The 17,965-nt window shown below is 43.1% G+C and overlaps 1 protein-coding gene across 1 annotated transcript in view; it reads left to right on the forward strand.

Moving 5' to 3' along the window:
• LOC124545236 (phenoloxidase 2-like) overlaps positions 1-17,965 on the forward strand; it is a 261,009-nt gene that overhangs the window by 22,505 nt on the left and 220,539 nt on the right. Inside the window, exon 2 of the mRNA XM_047124106.1 lies at positions 8,607-8,816. Within this exon, the coding sequence (XP_046980062.1) occupies positions 8,733-8,816 (84 nt within the window). The 5' untranslated portion in view covers positions 8,607-8,732. The remainder of the gene's footprint in view (positions 1-8,606; positions 8,817-17,965) is intronic.

The raw sequence follows: 17,965 nt of genomic DNA on the forward strand, positions 1-17,965 counted from the left end.
CAAGGAGACTATATTGAAAAATAAAAAAAAGTTCCAGTGATGTAAGTACTTTTGTTCTATTCCATTCTGAGCACTTTTCAAACCGCCCTCGTATTCTGTGGCCAGATAGTGGGAATATGGGAGGTGATGGGTGACTGGAGAGATAAGGCATGGGAAATCTGTTTTTGTACAAGGTCGGGAGTGTAATAACAATCTGTGATGGCATCAGTGAGGACCACTCGTCACTACAGATGTGAAGGTCATGGGTGGGCAGGCTGTATGGAGGAGACATCTTGGTATGGAATGGGTGACAGCTGTCGAAGTGGAGATATTGCTGGTGGTTGGTGGGTTTGATATGGACAGAGGTAGTGATGTAGCCATCTTTGAGTGGGAGGTCAACATTGAGTAAGGTGGCATGTTTGGTTAAGTAGGACCAGGTGAAGTGAATGGGGGAAAGGTTTTGAGGTTCTGGGGGAGTGTGGATAGGGTGTCCCCACCTGTGATGCATGTGATGATGAGGCCATCAATGAATCTGAACCAGGTGAGGGGTTTGGGATTCTGGGTGTTTAGGAAGGGTTCATCTAGATGGCTCATGAATAGGTTGGCATAGGATGGTGCCATGCAGGTGCCCATAGCTGTACCCCGAATTTGTTTGTTGGTAATGCCTTCAAAGGAGAAGTAATTGTGGGTGAGGATATAGTTGGTCATGGTGACTAGGAAGGAGGTTGTTGGTTTGGAGTCCATTGGGAGTTGTGAAATGTAGTGTTCAATAGTGGTAAGGCCATGGGCATTAGGGATGTTTATGTAAAGGGAGGTGGCATCTTAGTGACAAGCAGGGCACCATGTGGTAAAGGGCAGGAACTGTGGAGAGTCAGTGGAAGAAGTGGTTGGCATCTTTTATATAGGAGGGTACGTTCTGGGTAATAGGTTGAAGGTGTTGGTCTACAAGGGCAGAGATTCTCTCAGTGGTGGCACAGTAACTGGCCACAATGGGGCATCCTGGGTTGTTGGGTTTATGGACTTTAGGATGCATGTAGAAGTAGGAGTGTGGGGAGTGGTAGGGGTGAGCAGAGAGATGGAGTCTGGGGGAAGGTTCTGGGGTAGGCCTAAGGATTTGAGGAGTGACTAGAGATCTTGCTGGATTTCCGGAATGGGATTATTGTGGAAAGGTTTGTAGATATATCTGACAACTGGCAAAGTCCTTTTGCCAGGTAATCCTTGCAGTTCAAAACAACAGTGGTGTTGCCTTTGTCCTCAGGTAGGATTATAAGATCCGGATCAGTTTTTAGATAGTGGACTGCAGTTCTTAAGACCAATTTTTAACCCTGTGTAACTCAGTTCACTCCTTCATCCAAATGTGATGCACCCTCACTGCCCCCAAATCACCCTCTGTTAAATTTCCAGAATTTCTTAACCTCAAACCTTGCTTCACAATCAGTCCCTAAATCCCTCAGCAACTAACCTTACATCAGCAGAAATAAATGCAGTCCCTCTCGAAATACATCAAGGGTCTCACTGAAGCCTTCACAGATCATAATTATCTTCCCAACCTCATACAAGAACAAATCTCCTGTGCCATATCTTTCCAGTCTCTCACCACTTCCCAGTCTCACCGTCCAGCAACAGAGGAGCATTACCCTTGTAACTCAGTACGACCCACGACTGGAGCAACTGAATTACATTCTCTGCCAGGGTTTCGACTATTTCTTATTGCACCCTGAAATGAGAAATGTCCTGCCCACTATCCGTCCCACCCCTCCCACAGTGGTATTCCACTGTCCTCCGAACCTACACAATATATTCGTCCATCCCTACACAACTCCTGCTCCTTACCCCGTACCTCATGGCTCTTAGCCCTGTAACAGACCTAGATGCAAGACCTGTCCCATACATCCTCCCACCACCACCTACTCCTGTCCAGTCACAAACATAATCTATCCCATCAAAGGCCGGGATACCTATGAAACCAGTCTTATGATCTACAAGCTAACCTGCAAGCCCAGCCTCCTCCTTACCCCCACCCAGTTGCTATTCACATCAAGCACTGGTGCTGCTGCTCACAATGTGGCTCCACTTACCAGAGACTGCAGTCTTCTGTGTGGGAGTTGCATTTGTGTGTGTGTGTGTGGGGGGGTCTGTCATCTGTTTTTGATGAAGGCCTTACTGGCCAAAAGCTAATTTGTGACAGTCTTTTTGTCGTGCCTATCTGCGACTCAGCATCTCTGCTACATGGTGAATAGCTACTATCATTTTTATAATATTGTTACATTCCATCGTGGATTTCTTGTTTATTAAACATAAATTTGATATGGATACAAAATATGAAATATTATGTAATGTCACTATGAATATTTAAAGACTCTAAAGATATGAGTATGAATCCCTAAACCCACAGTTTCAGTGACTGAAACAAATTGTACTACGCAAGTTCTACAGATGTGAGGTAAGGTCTCAAAACTGATAAAATTGGTTAAGCATACTGAAATACATGCAAAGAAGTTATATATGATCAAACTTTATATTACATTGTACTCAGATTTTTTTAAAAAAAAAAAAAAAAAAAAAAAAAAAAAAAAAAAAAAAAAAAAAGTGAATGTGATGAATATGAGTAAATGGGTGTAGGGGTGGTAGGCAGAGGTTCTTTAGGGGTAGTGGTGGATTGGAGGTGTGTGGGAAAAGGCACAGGAGATCTGTCTGTGGACTAGATCTGGTGGTAGTACCTGCCTGTGGAGGCCGTGGGAGAGCTTCAACAAACAGGGCCCACCACTCCAAGAACCAGCTACAAAAGAGTGTCCCCCACATCACCCAGTACCACCCGAGACTGGATCAGCAAAACCAAATCCTTTGTCAGGGCTTTGATTAACTATCATCATGCCCTGAAAGGAGGTACAACCTACCCAAGATCCTTGCCACCCTTGCTAAATGGTTTTCGTCTCCCACTCAACCTCCACAACACCCTAGTCCAAACCTATACCACTCCTAATCCTAAGGCCCAGGTGCAAAACCTGCTCAACCCACCCACGCAGCACTTCCTATTCCAGTCCTGTCACAGATTTATCCTGTCCTATCAGGGACAGGGCCACATGTGAAAGCAGCCATGACATTACCAGCTCTGCTGCAATCAGTGCACAGCTTTTTATACTGAGATGACTACCAATCAGCTGTCCACCAGGACGAACGGCCACCGCCAAACTTTGAGCAGGAGTGTGATAAGCCACCACCCTGTGGCACAATATGCGGCTGAGCATAACAAGCTTGATTTCAGTGCCTGCTTCACAACTCAGACCATGTGGATCCTTCCCTCTGAAATGCACAGATGGGAGTTCAACACAGTCTCTGCTCCTGAATTTATCCAGGTAACCTACCGTCCCCAAACACTTCATCCAACGGCTTCTGCTCCCTCTATCGTATCATCTTCTCCCTATTCATGTCCCCTCACTCTTACTCTTCCCCCCTCCCCCCCAGCCTGTTATCCCTCCCCATTCCCTGCCAACCTCCAGATTTCCACTCAACACGACAGTTGCATTTCGATCTGAGTTGCCAAAGATAGTGGTTATGTGTGTATGAGGTGTGCTTGTTTGTGTGTATGTGCTTTCTTTTCTGAAGAAGGCTTTGGCCAAAAGCTAAATGTGTAACAGTTTTTTTCATTTTGATCTTATAATTAAATTTTCCTTGTGACATTTTAAGTTGCGTCTTTATCTACAATAATGCTGGAAGCTGAAGAAACGAATTAAAATTCATGCCATGGTCAGGATTCGAACCTAGAGCTTCTTGCTTACTAGGCAGAAATCCTGACCACTACACCACCACAGCACAGAAGTCAACAGTGCTGCACAAACTACCCAAGATGATTGCCCTCCTGAACACAAACTTCACAACTCATACCTTCAGCTTATTTCCCCCCTAAATTGTCACTATTGCCAGGGCTCTCCAGCATTGTAATAGCACTCCAGCATTGGACATGGTACAGGACTTCCCCATTACCTCCAACACTGGGGTGCTATTCCAATGCTGGAGAGCCCTGGCAATAGTGACAATTCAGGTGGAAAATAAGCTGAAAAAATGAATTGAAATTTGTCTTGGGGAGGGCATTCGGCTTGGGTAGTTAGTGCAGGACTGTTGACCATAGTGCTTTGGTGGTGTAATGGTCAGCATTTTTGCCTAGTAAACAAGACGACCTCGGTTCGAATCCTGGCCGTGGCATGAATTTTAATTCATTTCTTCTGCTTTCAGCATTATTGTAGTCTTTTCATTGTTCCTGTCATCAACTCAGTATGCCATATTTATGGTGAGTAGCACTCTATCATTTTCCTAATATTATCAATTTTCCTACTGGAGTTTCTGATGTTTTAACAATACTGTGATATTTTTGTCACTTCAGTAGCCTTGTTAAATATTGTTATTGCTGTGATAGCATCTTGTCTGACCAGTTATATACACACTGGGGATGTTTAATGCCTTAGTGTATGGTTGCTATAGGTCAGTAATCTAACTTCAACTCTTCTATCACTTTCATAACTTCATACCATGTACCATCACTTCTCTTTGCATTGAGCTCTTTTCTATATTTATCTCCATTTGGGATGACATATACATATTAGATACCTGCTACAACACACGACTGCATAGATCAGGAGTACTCAATCTTTTTTACTGACCATCCACTTCTGGATCTTTGTTAGTAGCAATATTTCCTAACCAATCACCTCTTCCACAGTAATGGTGATTTATAAAGTAGGGAAGTAACTTTACTTCATAAAATTTGTAAAGCAGAGTTACAGTGAGTTAAAGTATGTAATAATAATCAATTTACAAATACTTTATTTCAAAATTTTATGGAACTCTTAATCAAAATGTTTTTAAATGAGTGCCACCAAGAAACCTGGAACATCCACTAGTGGCTGGTAGGGACCATGTTGACTACCACTGACGTAGATGCCGTCCCTAATTGTTGCATATTGTTGCAAATGGCTCCAGATATTTTGAATAGCGTCAAATCTGGTGCTTTTAAGGCTAAAGCAGACATCTAACTGCCCTCAACTGTTCTTTACCCTTACCAACAGTCTGGGGTTTGAGACCTGTTACCTTGGATATCCATATTGGTAGTGTTACGGCACTCCTTAAGAACATGATCATTCAGGGAACATGGCAGCCCTGTTGGTGTTCCCTCAACCAAGGAATCCTTTTTTGCCTAATTTAACTGATGTCAGAAACCAGTGGCAGCCGCTGAGGCATTCCATTGGCAGTGTCAAAAAGAACTTAGTTTGGTAGCGTCAAACGTATTACGGCATTTCGTCAGTAATTCATATATAACGTATACAGAAATAAACATTTATTACAACAGCGCCCTTCTTAAGCACAGTGAGAGTTTGATATATTCCTGAAGAACATGATAGGAAGTGTTTGTATAAGAGAGAGAGAAAGAGAGAGCGTGAGGTTGCTTCCCATGTCTTCATGAGGTATAAAACATAACACTAACTCCGAAAATCTCTCTCGTACACACATATGCATGTGTGCGCACACATATCAGCAGCACAATTCTTCACTGCTCACAGGGTATGTGCGGTCAATTGTATGTGGCAGATGTAAGTTGGGGGTGTTTTGATGTATGGTTGCTTAATATACCAGTGGAGATCGGGCCTGAACTACCACGTTAACGACACTGCAAATCTCAACTAACAATTGCGCTCTACCCGTTACCGAATAATTTATGTGCTCCACTTTGCTTTGAGTTGTGCTTGCTGGTTGTTTCCTTTTCTTATTTTAAAATTAGTGCAGACAGCAATCTTGCTCTGTCACAGTGCTCGAAGCCACGTGGTTTGAGGTGCCATGGCACGGATCGCATGCCCCCTCCCGCTGGAGGTTTGAGTCCTCCCTCAGGCATAGGTGTGTGTGTGTGTGTGTGTGTGTGTGTGTGTGTGTGTGTGTGTGTGTGAGTGTGTGCGCGCGTGCGTGCGTGCGTGTGTGCATGTGTGTTGTTCTTAGCATAACTTAGTTTAAGTAGTATATAACTCTAGGGACCGATGACCTCAGCAGTTCCGTCCCTTAGGAATTCACACACACACACACACACACACACACACACACACACACACACACAGGGTTTGAATACGAATCTCACAACACCAGAAGGAATCAGCAATTGATATGTCCATTATTACATTGGTTCTGCCTTTGCAGGAGCACAGAACATGGGCGTAGGCTGCCATCCTCATGAGAGGGAAGTGTGGCTTGTCCTCCTATCCGCTCTTCTCCCCTCGACAGCTAGAACTCCTCATTTGGTTTACTGCCAGAAAAGTGTCCACTACAAGACGTGTGCCATTACTGGAAATAATAGAGCAAGTATAAATTATTCAAACCTGTAATCTGGATTTTGAGAAGCAAATATAATCAAATTGCTGATATTTAAATCTAAAGGCACTCTACCACCAAAAGTAGCAACTCCATGACTTTGGGGAGACAGCTTCAAAGTGTTTAGTAGGAGTGGTATTGGAAATCCATTCCTTGTTGGAAAATAAATCTGTCACTCTCAAATTGAAATCTTCTCTTTTACACTTGAATAACTTTTCACAGGATAACACCCATAAGGCACTCAGTCGTTCTTTTTTCAAGGTGTTTCACAGAAATATTTTACTTCTCTTGAGCATTGAAAAGCATCATTCAGCTTCTAATGTCATCATTAGTAGCAGTTTCAAAACTTTTAACAGTCTTGTTGAATGTGTCATAAAGCTCATCCTCTAGAATCAGTGAAGAAAATGGAAGTGTGCCAGAAACTGCTCTAGCATGAACTCGCAGAAAGATTATAGAACTGGGCTACGAGAAGTTTGCATCCCGATGTGTTCTAACATAATTGCTAGATGGCAGATCATGCTTCTGTAGTTCTACACTGTACTGCTCTCTGGTGGAAGGAACGTAAAGCTCTGAGCCAGATCAGCTGTGGCTTCATTCGCCGCCATAAGAAGTGTGTAGAAACCGATGGCCGAGCCTTTCACACAGTGCTTATGAGAGCAGACGGTGCCAATCTGCAGTTGGCTTCAAGCTTCAGAAAACCACCGTGAGAGCGTGCGCAGCAAAACACGCCTTTTCAAATCAGAAAATACATACTCCAAAATAGTGTTCTACATGCAATTCTTATAGATTTCTCTTTCTTTCTTTTTTTTATACAAGTGGTGCCACGGCACAGCAGCACTACCTCAGAAGCTACCCCTGTCAGAGACACAAGAAAGTCTCCTCCAATTTATACTACCTCTTCTTGACAGTCCTGGATTGGTTTTTGCCTCCTGTAATGAATATGGAGCAACATATCTTTCATGTATCTAGAGAAAAATTTTTATCTTGCCACCTTCCATGTGCCTGCAGAAACATTTTTATCTAATCAGATAATATGTTTTGAGCCCTCCAGTAACCCATTGGTGGTGTGCCTTTTCTCGACGTCACAGAGCAATTTTGTTGGCAGGAATGAGCAGCAGTTTATTTGAGGTAGCTATGTTACTAATAACTTTGTGATGCTATTCCAGTGGAGTGTTCATAATGTGGTAGGCTGAGAAAGGCAAGCATTAATATCGTGCAGCCATTCATCCCCCATAGCAATGCATTTGTAGCCATAGGACAGTGAAGAAATTTATAGCACTTGTCTATTGTGGTTGTCTTTTGGCTGGAAATATAATATCTATTCCTTGTAGATCAAGATAGCTGCCATTGTTCGTAAACATGTTGTCCAGTATGTAACAATACATTTGTGAAATGTGCCACTTCCTTAACAGCATAGTGTTTGGTATACCACAAGGCAATCACTTTCTTTTGTCTCTCAATTACACACACACACACACACACACACACACACACACACACACACACACATATATACTAGCTTCTTCCATATTATTTACAAGTGATTGTTAGCTTCGACACATCTATATGTGTAGTTTTGTATCTGCAAGAAAAAGAAAGGGAGATATATTCAGGGCAAAAGATTGGAGTAAAAAATAAAGAGCTATGCTATGTTGAAGATAATCATAATTAAATTTCCAGACAAATTAAAACTGTAAAATTGTCACTTGAAACTGGGTATTTTGGAAAATTAAAAGAGCGATTTTGGCAGCCCTAAACTTTCAGTTAAGTTCAGACACAAACTCAATTGGTCCACTTGGAACTGTGTGCCTATGAAAGATGGAGGCTTAACTTTCAGGTCATCTCTGTCAGAACTTCATTTGTGATATCATAAATGGTTATTCAGCAGAGAATAATATGTGATGCCAAGCTTCTTTCTCAGTAATCATTGGAAATATTGAAAAGTGAAATGGGTGTGTAACTGGAGTTTCTTCTCCTATTGTAATTTTTGTAGGTGGATGTTACAACTGCACACTTTGGTCACTAAAGTTGTGAATAAACCCCAAATAATAGAATGTAATATATTTTGTATGAAATTTTTGTGACATGCAAAAATTAGGTTAAAAATGTGTGACTAAATAATGTGATATAATTATTCATTGCCTCAATTGGGTTATATGAAAAAAGTCCTTTATAGGTCATTCTAAGTTGTGAAGCAGAATTCCCCATATCGCAGCTGCCTTACCACTTTCTATTAAAGGTACTAGATATTCACAATATTTGTTGTTTTCTTTCAGACACAGCAGTTGTCTCAAACACAGACTTTATCGCTGGGCTTGAACATACCAGGTAGAGGTCGGCTGAACCTCACACAAACACAGTCGAGTTCCATATCATTCAGTAATCCTTGGAACATTCTTCTTATGTTTGATCGCATTGCAGAGCCATTGTTTGTGCCTAAAGGAATAGACAACAGAATTGTGTTCAACCTCCCAACAAATTATCTGGTGAGTTTAAAGTGAATTAATTTTTCAAATTGCTAACAATAATTATAATAATCTTTAGTGTGTGCATCTGAGAGTCGTTTATTTATTGTTTGCTTTTTTAATGAGTGGGAGATAGCTCTGCTTTCCAACCTGCATTTCTTAAATTGAGTGCAGCTGTACATATGTTTCACTTACAGCAATAAATTCCTGTAATGATCAGACACAGATCATTTGTTCAGTTAACAGACAGGTGGAATAGCTAACACTTACCTGCAGGAGGTGTAACTTCCATTGGAAACAGTAGTAACACGCATCTATAAATGACTGTTTTTCAGTGATCAATGACAAGCACTGGCATCGCTAGCAACATCCATCTTATTGTCTTGTGTGTGTATGTGTGTGTGTGTGTGTGTGTGTGTGTGTGTGTGTGTGTGTGCGTGCGTGCGTGGGTGTGTGCAGACACATGTGCACATGTGTCTACTGCTTCTCATTGCATTATGTTGTTCATTCTTAGGTCTCTCAGATCGTTCTTATTTCATCAATCTATCTCAGTCTTAGTCATCCAGTGGTTCTTCAACCAACTGGGTTTCCTTACCTATTGCTCTTCTATCTATCCTCTCCCATTTTTGCTTTGTGCAGTAGACATCTCACCTAGTTTCCTCTCAGCTTCTGAGCAATATCAGATTAACTCTGATTCCATATAAAACTGCTGTACTAACCAACTATATATTTTTATAAAGACATCTCACCTAGTTTCCTCTCAGCTTCTGAGCAATATCAGATTAACTCTGATTCCATATAAAACCGCTGTACTAAGCAACTATATATTATTATAAGGGAGGATAGGAATGCAGCAATCAGTTGCAATACCATTGCTTTTTTTATTATTCTTGCATATCCAGATTTCAGCTATAAATAGCCATCTTCATTGTATTTGAGTGAGTTATAATCCAACAAACTTCCAACAACACAAGTCGCCACTTGACTAGTAAAGTCATATGGTGAAATGTACTGCTGGGAGTTCATTGGATTATAACTCACCCAAATGCACTGAAGACGGCTATTTATAGCCGAAATATGGATATGCAAGAATAATAAAAAACCAATGGCATTGCGACTGATTGCTGTATTCCTATGGGTCCTTACAAAATCAGATTGTTACATCGATTTTTATGTTGCTTCATATTCTGTATCTTTATTCTCTCTTAATTAGCCTCCATATCTTTTTGACTGTCTTCTGCTTGAATATTATCATTTCGTGTCTCTCTTCCTCAATTGTACTCCAGATTTCCACTACATACAATGTTGTAGGACATGTAGCATCAGAGGCTCTTAATTTTTCCCTTGTTGAATGTTTTGTGACATGAATATTATCTTCAAACTGTAATAGCATTTTGATCCACTTGCAGTCTGCTCCTTGAATTCGTGGTGCTACATACTCATTCTCAAAACACCATCTTGGTGTGATGTATTAATTTCAGCAGTCCGTCGAAGTATTGAATTTGAGTTGCTTCATAACACTTGGAGTTGTATTGCAGGTGATCCTTAATGGAGCTGCTTTATTTGAATAATCCACAACATACCCACACTGAAGTCATTAACAACTTATTCAGTTCACTCTGAATTAACAGAGTAAGCAAAGTTAGTGTTCAGATTACCTCAGTTACTTTTTCTGCAGAAGCTTCACTGGTTTTTTCTCTTTCAAAGACTCTATATAAACCAAATAAATAATGTGATTCTTAAAGTTTCTCCAGTGTAATGAGCATTTCATGAAGCTTCAGGATTGCAGCTAGATGATATCAACAGGTTGCCATGATATTTTGGTTGACAACAATTCTGCCGCCTTCAGATGAGTATTTTACACTGGAGATTGCAAGATTATTAATTTGACATTTGAAATTTTAACTTTATTGGTTTGCATTCTCACAGAGTTCATATTGCAGTATCATTTTTATGCAGGTGCCTGTGCACCATAGATAGAACAATATTTGATGCTAAACTTGACACAAGGTGCTCACACTGTGGTAACCCATGCGCATGCACCTCCACAAGAAATTTTGACATCAACTTATTGACATGCATTAGCAGTCTCCAGTGTAAACAACTCACTTGTGAAGATGGCTGAATGGTTGCCAGCCTAAATATTGTGATAAGATCATCTGGCTGCAATCCCAAATTTCCATAGGCTAAAAATAATAATGTTGGCACTGGTAAACAGTGATCTGATGGTTAATTTTTTAATGAGTGTATGGGAACAGGATATGAATAGTGGTATACAGAATAAACTGTCCTGACTAATATATGCACATACATATATTTCGACAATTATCATACACGTGCACATAGTACAAGGTATAAGAACAGACTGAATTAACATGGCGGCTCGGTTGAGCAACCTGAGTCCCAGAGATTAATATTGTCTATGGTCTATGGTAGTACAAGTTTATATGCCAACTAGCTCTGCAGATGATGAAGAAATTGAAGAACTGTATGATGAAATAAAAGAAATTATTCAGATAGTGAAGGGAGACGAAAATTCAATAGTCGTGGGTGACTGGAATTCGAGTGTAGGAAAAAGGAGAGAAGGAAACGTAGTAGGTGAATATGGATTGGGACTAAGAAATGAAAGAGGAAGCCTCCTGGTAGAATTTTGCACAGAGCACAACATAATCATAGCTAACACTTGGTTTAAGAATCATGAAAGAAGGTTGTATACATGGAACAACCCTGGAGATACTAAAAGGGATCAGATAGATTATATAATGGTAAGACAGAGATTTAGGAACCAAGTTTTAAATTGTAAGACATTTCCAGGGGCAGATGTGGACTCTGACCACAATCTATTGGTTATGACCTGTAGATTAAAACTGAAGAAACTGCAAAAAGGTGGGAATTTAAGGAGATGGGACCTGGATAAACTGAAAGAACCAGAGGTTGTACAAAGATTCAGGGAGAGCATAAGGGAACAATTGACAGGAATGGGCGAAAGAAATACAGTAGAAGAAGAATGGGTAGCTTTGAGGGATGAAGTAGTGAAGGCAGCGGAGGATCAAGCAGGTAAAAAGACGTGGGCTAGTAGAAATCCTTGGGTAACAGAAGAAATATTGAATTTAATTGATGAAAGGAGAAAATATAAAAATGCTGTGAGTGAAGCAGGCAAAAAGGAATACAAACGTCTCAAAAATGAGATCGACAGGAAGTGCAAAATGGCTAAGCAGGGATGGCTAGAGGACAAATGTAAGGATGTAGAGGCTTATCTCACTGGGGTAAGATAGATACCGCCTACAGGAAAATTAAAGAGACCTTTGGAGATAAGAGAACCACTTGTATGAACATCAAGAGCTCAGATGGAAACCCAGTTCTAAGCAAAGAAGGGAAAGCAGAAAGGTGGAAGGAGTATATAGAGGGACTATACAAGGGCGATGTACTTGAGGACAATATTATGGAAATGGGAGAGGATGCAGATGAAGATGAAATGGGAGATATGATACTGCGTGAAGAGTTTGACAGAGCACTGAAAGACCTGAGTCGGAACAAGGCCCCCGGAGTAGACAACATTCCATTGGAACTACTGACGGCCTTGGGAGAGCCAGTCCTGTCAAAAATCTACCATCTGGTGAGCAAGATGTATGAAACAGGCGAAATACCCTCAGACTTCAAGAAGAATATAATAATTCCAATCCCAAAGAAACCAGGTGTTGACAGATGTGAAAATTACCGAAAAATCAGTTTAATAAGCCACAGCTGCAAAATACTAACACGAATTCTTTACAGACGAATGGAAAAACTAGTAGAAGCCGACCTCGGGGAAGATCAGTTTGGATTCCATAGAAACACTGGAACACGTGAGGCAATACTGACCTTACGACTTATGTTAGAAGAAAGATTAAGGAAAGGCAAACCTACGTTTCTAGCATTTGTGGACTTAGAGAAAGCTTTTGACAATGTTGACTGGAATACTCTCTTTCAAATTATAAAGGTGGCAGGGATAAAATACAGGGAGCGAAAGGCTATTTACAATTTGTACAGAAACCAGATGCCAGTTATAAGAGTCGAGGGACATGAAAGGGAAGCAGTGGTTGGGAAGGGAGTAAGACAGGGTTGTAGCCTCTCCCCGATTTTATTCAATCTGTATATTGAGCAAGCAGTAAAGGAAACAAAAGAAAAATTCAGAGTAGGTATTAAAATCCATGGAGAAGAAATAAAAACTTTGAGGTTCGCCGATGACATTGTAATTCTGTCAGAGACAGCAAAGGACTTGGAAGAGCAGTTGAATGGAATGGACAGTGTCTTGAAAGGAGGATATAAGATGAACATCAACAAAAGCAAAATGAGGATAATGGAATGTAGTCGAATTAAGTCGGGTGATGCTGAGGGAATTAGATTAGGAAATGAGACACTTAAAGTAGTAGAGGAGTTTTGCTATTTGGGGAGCAAAATAACTGATGATGGTTGAAGTAGAGAGGATATAAAATGTAGACTGGCAATGGCAAGGAAAGCGTTTCTGAAGAAGAGAAATTTGTTAACATCGAGTATAGATTTAAGTGTCAGGAAGTTGTTTCTGAAAGTATTTGTATGGAGTGTAGCCATGTATGGAAGTGAAACATGGACGATAACCAGTTTGGACAAGAAGAGAATAGAAGCTTTCGAAATGTGGTGCTACAGAAGAATGCTGAAGATTAGATGGGTAGATCACATAACTAATGAGGAAGTATTGAATAGGATTGGGGAGAAGAGAAGTTTGTGGCACAACTTGACCAGAAGAAGGGATCGGTTGGTAGGACATGTTCTGAGGCATCAAGTGATCACCAATTTAGTATTGGAGGGCAGCGTGGAGGGTAAAAATCGTAGAGGGAGACCAAGAGATGAATAAACTAAGCAGATTCAGAAGGATGTAGGTTGCAGTAGGTACTGGGAGATGAAGGAGCTTGCACAGGATAGAGTAGCATGGAGAGCTGCATCAAACCAGTCTCAGGACTGAAGACCACAACAACAACAACAACAACAACAACATGGTCTATATGACCTATCGACGCCACACAGCCCCCCCCCCCCCCCCCCCCCTCTTCCCCTGCAGTATGGAGTACCGCACATGAGTCTTGAGGGAAGACCATGTGGGCATCGATGCTGTTGGTGGTCGTACCAGCTGGTAGATGCACAACCGGGACCTCCACCCCGACCGGGGCAGGGTGTGGAGGTGGGGCAACGGGAGGCAGGTCCACCTCAAAGTCATTGAGTCAGAATGGATGGATGATGCAGTGGCCAGCCCACGAGCAAACGGGTCGAACAGCGGATGGTGGGGTGTAGATGTGGCAAGCCTGGATGCTAATTGAGCTGTCCGACGAGATGAAGGTGCAAATTTTTGCCTGCCTGCACTCATGAGGGAGGGTGAAGCTATGCACAAGACTGACGTTTAACTGGTCGTTGGGTGGTGGGGCTATGGTGTCTGGGAGCAGAATGAGAACTCGATCATCGAGAATGATGATTGAAATGTTGTCCATGTGGTGTGGGAGTATGTTGCAGAGCAGGGTGACTATGGAAGACAGTGTCTCCATAGTTGATGAGGTTGCAGCGAAACCCGCACACGGGGTGGAGAGTGACATGTCTGAGAAACGCGAAAGGTGGCGGGGAGGCATCAGATGAATAAAACGGCATGGTGGCCCGAGGAGAAACATTGTCAGACTCCACATCGGGAGGGAGACTGGCGGGAGAGTCGTTAGGAGAATCAGCCTGAGCCAGCAGAGGGATGTCGGGGTCCACGAATGCTGGTTTGAGTCAGTGTAACGAAACAGTTTGTGGACTGTCTTTGATGATGATGTCAAAAGTTGTATCGCCCTGCCGGAGGACTTTAAAGGGGCTGAGATAAGATGGTTGTAGAGGTTGTCGGACCGAATCGTCTCTCAGCATTAGATGGGAGCAAGTGTTGAGAGCAGTTGGCATGTAGTGGCTGTGGCTGATAGGTGGGTGCAGGCGTGCATGTTTGACGAGGGTGCGTGTGCAACTTACAAAATCTGGGGAGGGGGAGAGAAGTCTTCAGGTACTTGAGGCTGAATGAATTCCCATGGTTGGATGGGGTTCTCCCCGAAAACGAATTCTGAGATAGTTCCCTGTAAATCAGGCTTGAAAGTTGAATGGAGGCCAAACAGTACTCATGGAAGTGCTTCGGACCAGAGGGAGTCGTGGCACCTGAGTGCCGTTTTTAGAGTGCAGTGCCACCGTTCCACTAACCTGTTGCTTTGTGGGTGGTACGCTGTGGTGTGAATTTTCTTTACGCCACAGACGTTACATAAAAAGGTGAACAGGGAAGACTGCCTCTACCCAGTGGGACATGTGGTCAATTGTGGATAGAATGTATCTGTGGCCCTCCGACGTTGGAAGAGGACCGATATGTACATGACAAAATCATCCTGGAGGGATGTCGAACTTGCCCAGTGGTGGGGTGGTATGGTGGCCGATTTTGTAGCATTGGCAGGGGATGCAGCTGTGTGCCCAGGTCTGACAGTCTCATTTTATATTTTTCCAAATGAAACACTCAGAGAAGAGCAGAGTAGTGGCACAGACGCCAGGGTGAGCGAGGTTATGCAATGCAAAGTATCAAAGGCCTGCCAGCGCAGGCGGGGGGGAGGGGGTGGGGGTGGGGGTGGGGGTGGGGTGGGGTAGGGTGGGGTGGCGTGGCGTGGAGGGGGGGGGGGGGGGAAGAACGGGCTCAGGTACTGGTAGAAGAGTCGCACCACACCCTGTCCACAATGCTGGGGAATGTAGATTTAGTAAACACAAGGGATGTTTGAGGGCCCGTGAGGAGAGCTTGAGATTCCTCGTTGGAGGCTTGTAGGGCGGCCAGGTTGGATAACTCAATGATGCGTCAATAGTATTGATCTGTGACAAAAAATCTGCAGCGATGTTTTCCGTGCCTTCGATGTAGTGAACGTCGGTTGTGAACTGGGAGACTAGATCAAAGTGACGGAAAATCCAAGGTGGTGGGTCCTTGGGGGTCGGGGGAGGGTTGCAGAAAGTGTCTGTGAGTGGTTTGTGATCCGTGAGGATGAAGACCGAGCGACTCTCCATGCTGGTGCGGAAGTGTTTGATGACTGCAAGGATTTTCTCTGTCGAAAGTGGAATATTTCCTCTGAGCCGTTGTTAGTTTCTTAGAGAAGAAATGTAGAGGGGAAACTGTGTCTGCCTTGTGTTGATGTAGTACCACTCCCACTGTGATGTCACTGGCATCCGTAGTGATGAACAACTTGATCGAGTGGTCAGGGTGGGTGAGTGTCACAACGTGAGCTAAAGAAGTCTTTAACGCATTGAAAGCCCCCAGCGTAGGCGCAGTCCAGCAAACGGGGTTGAGTCCTGAAGTCTGTTTACCCAACAGTGAGTCTGTCAGTGGGGCCTGCACGGTGGCAGTGGAAGGCGGCTGATGATGGTAGTAATTTATTGTGCCCAGGAAACATTGGAGTTCTTTGTAAGTAGCCGTGGGTGGCAGTGAAGTGATGGCGTGCACACGATATTTGGGAGGCTGTATTCTGTTGGTGGAGACGGTGTAACCTAAGAAAGTGACGGAAGGCTGACGCAACTGGAATTTTTCTTTGTTGATCTCGATGCCATTGGAGTTCAAGGTCTGGAGGACCATGGATAAATGATTTTCATGTTCCTCAGCTGACTTACTGAAAATGAGTGTGTCGTCCAGATGTGTGCAGCAGAACTCGAACTGTCGTAAGATGGAGTCAATGAAATGCTGTCACATTTGCGCCACATTTTTTAGGCCGAATGGCATGAACTTGTATTGGAACAAACCAAACAGCGTGATAATAGATGTTTTATGGATGTCATCTGGCGCTGCAGGAATCTGGTGGTAGGCACGTTTACAGTCAATAAAACTGAAGATTGTAGCGCCCAATAACATTTGACTGTAATCAATTAACGTTAGGCACGGGGTGACTGTCCATGACAGTACAAGCATTTAAACGTCTGTAGTCACTGCACATTCGGAAAGAGCCGTCATGTTTGAGGACGAGGTGGATCGGTGAAAACCAATTGCTGTCTGACGGTTGCAGGATACCTGCCTCCAAAAGTTGTTAATTTGCTGCCGGGCTGTGCACAACTTAATAGGGTTAGGCATCTAACCTTGTGCCTAATAGGAGGGCCGGCAGTGGTAACTATCTTGTGTGTCATTCCATCAGTGACGGAAGAAACTGAGAACTACACACGAGACTGCTCAATGTCCTGATGCGAAGTTTTTGGGCGGTGGGGTGCGATGAGGTGTAGCTGTTAGTGCGAGAGGGAAAAGGCAGCATGAAAGTCACATGTCTAATACGTGAGCACAGTGTGCGATTGTTTGGAGAGGGTGGCTGCACGCACAGCACGGAGTGGACAGGAATGCACAGTGACTGTCTACTGTCAACCTTGCACTTGGTACCCGGCGTGGGTGAGAGCGGCATTGGTGTCGCGTGTGGGACAGCGATGACCACCAAGTCTTGTGGCTGGTGCGCAAGAGAGGGGAGTGTTTATCAACAAGTGGGGCAGCTGCCTGCATGGTGAGCATGGTTGTATTGTGCGTGTGACTGTTATTAGAAGCACTGTCTGACACATATGGCAGTGAATGTGGTGAGCGCTTTGGGTATGCGGAGTCTTCTGGATGCGAATCATCACACTCAATTAATGTTTTTGGAATAACCTGATGAGTGTCCGAGCTGGTGTCTGCTGGAGAAACATGATTAGGTGGCTGGACTGTGGACTGCAGTTTCAGCAGTGAGGTATGAGCTGCGATGAGCTCATTGTAAATGTGTGCTATTCATCATTTCATCTCGTCATTTTCCAGGCGGAGTTGTGCCACTGAGTCATATTCTGACAGTATGTTAGTGACGCAGATCACAATGTCACCCGTGAGGCCGGAGCGCTTGCATACCAACTCACATGCTGCGAGAGAAATAGAATGTGGAACATTAGTGCAGGAGCACAGTATCTGAGTGTTAGAGGGATAGTGTAGCATTGAGGCCTGAACTATGTTCAGAGAGAGTTTGTAATGGAAAAAAAATCCATACCAAGAATTTGTTCATCAATGTCAGCAATGTAGAAAGTCCGTGGAACACACAGAGAAGGAGATAGGTGCACCGTAACTTTGACAGAGCCTGAGGTTTGTAACGTTGATGTGTTGACAGCTCATAGAAGTGACT

This window comes from Schistocerca americana, chromosome 8 (assembly GCF_021461395.2).
Source record: "Schistocerca americana isolate TAMUIC-IGC-003095 chromosome 8, iqSchAmer2.1, whole genome shotgun sequence".
NCBI lineage: Eukaryota > Metazoa > Arthropoda > Insecta > Orthoptera > Acrididae > Schistocerca > Schistocerca americana.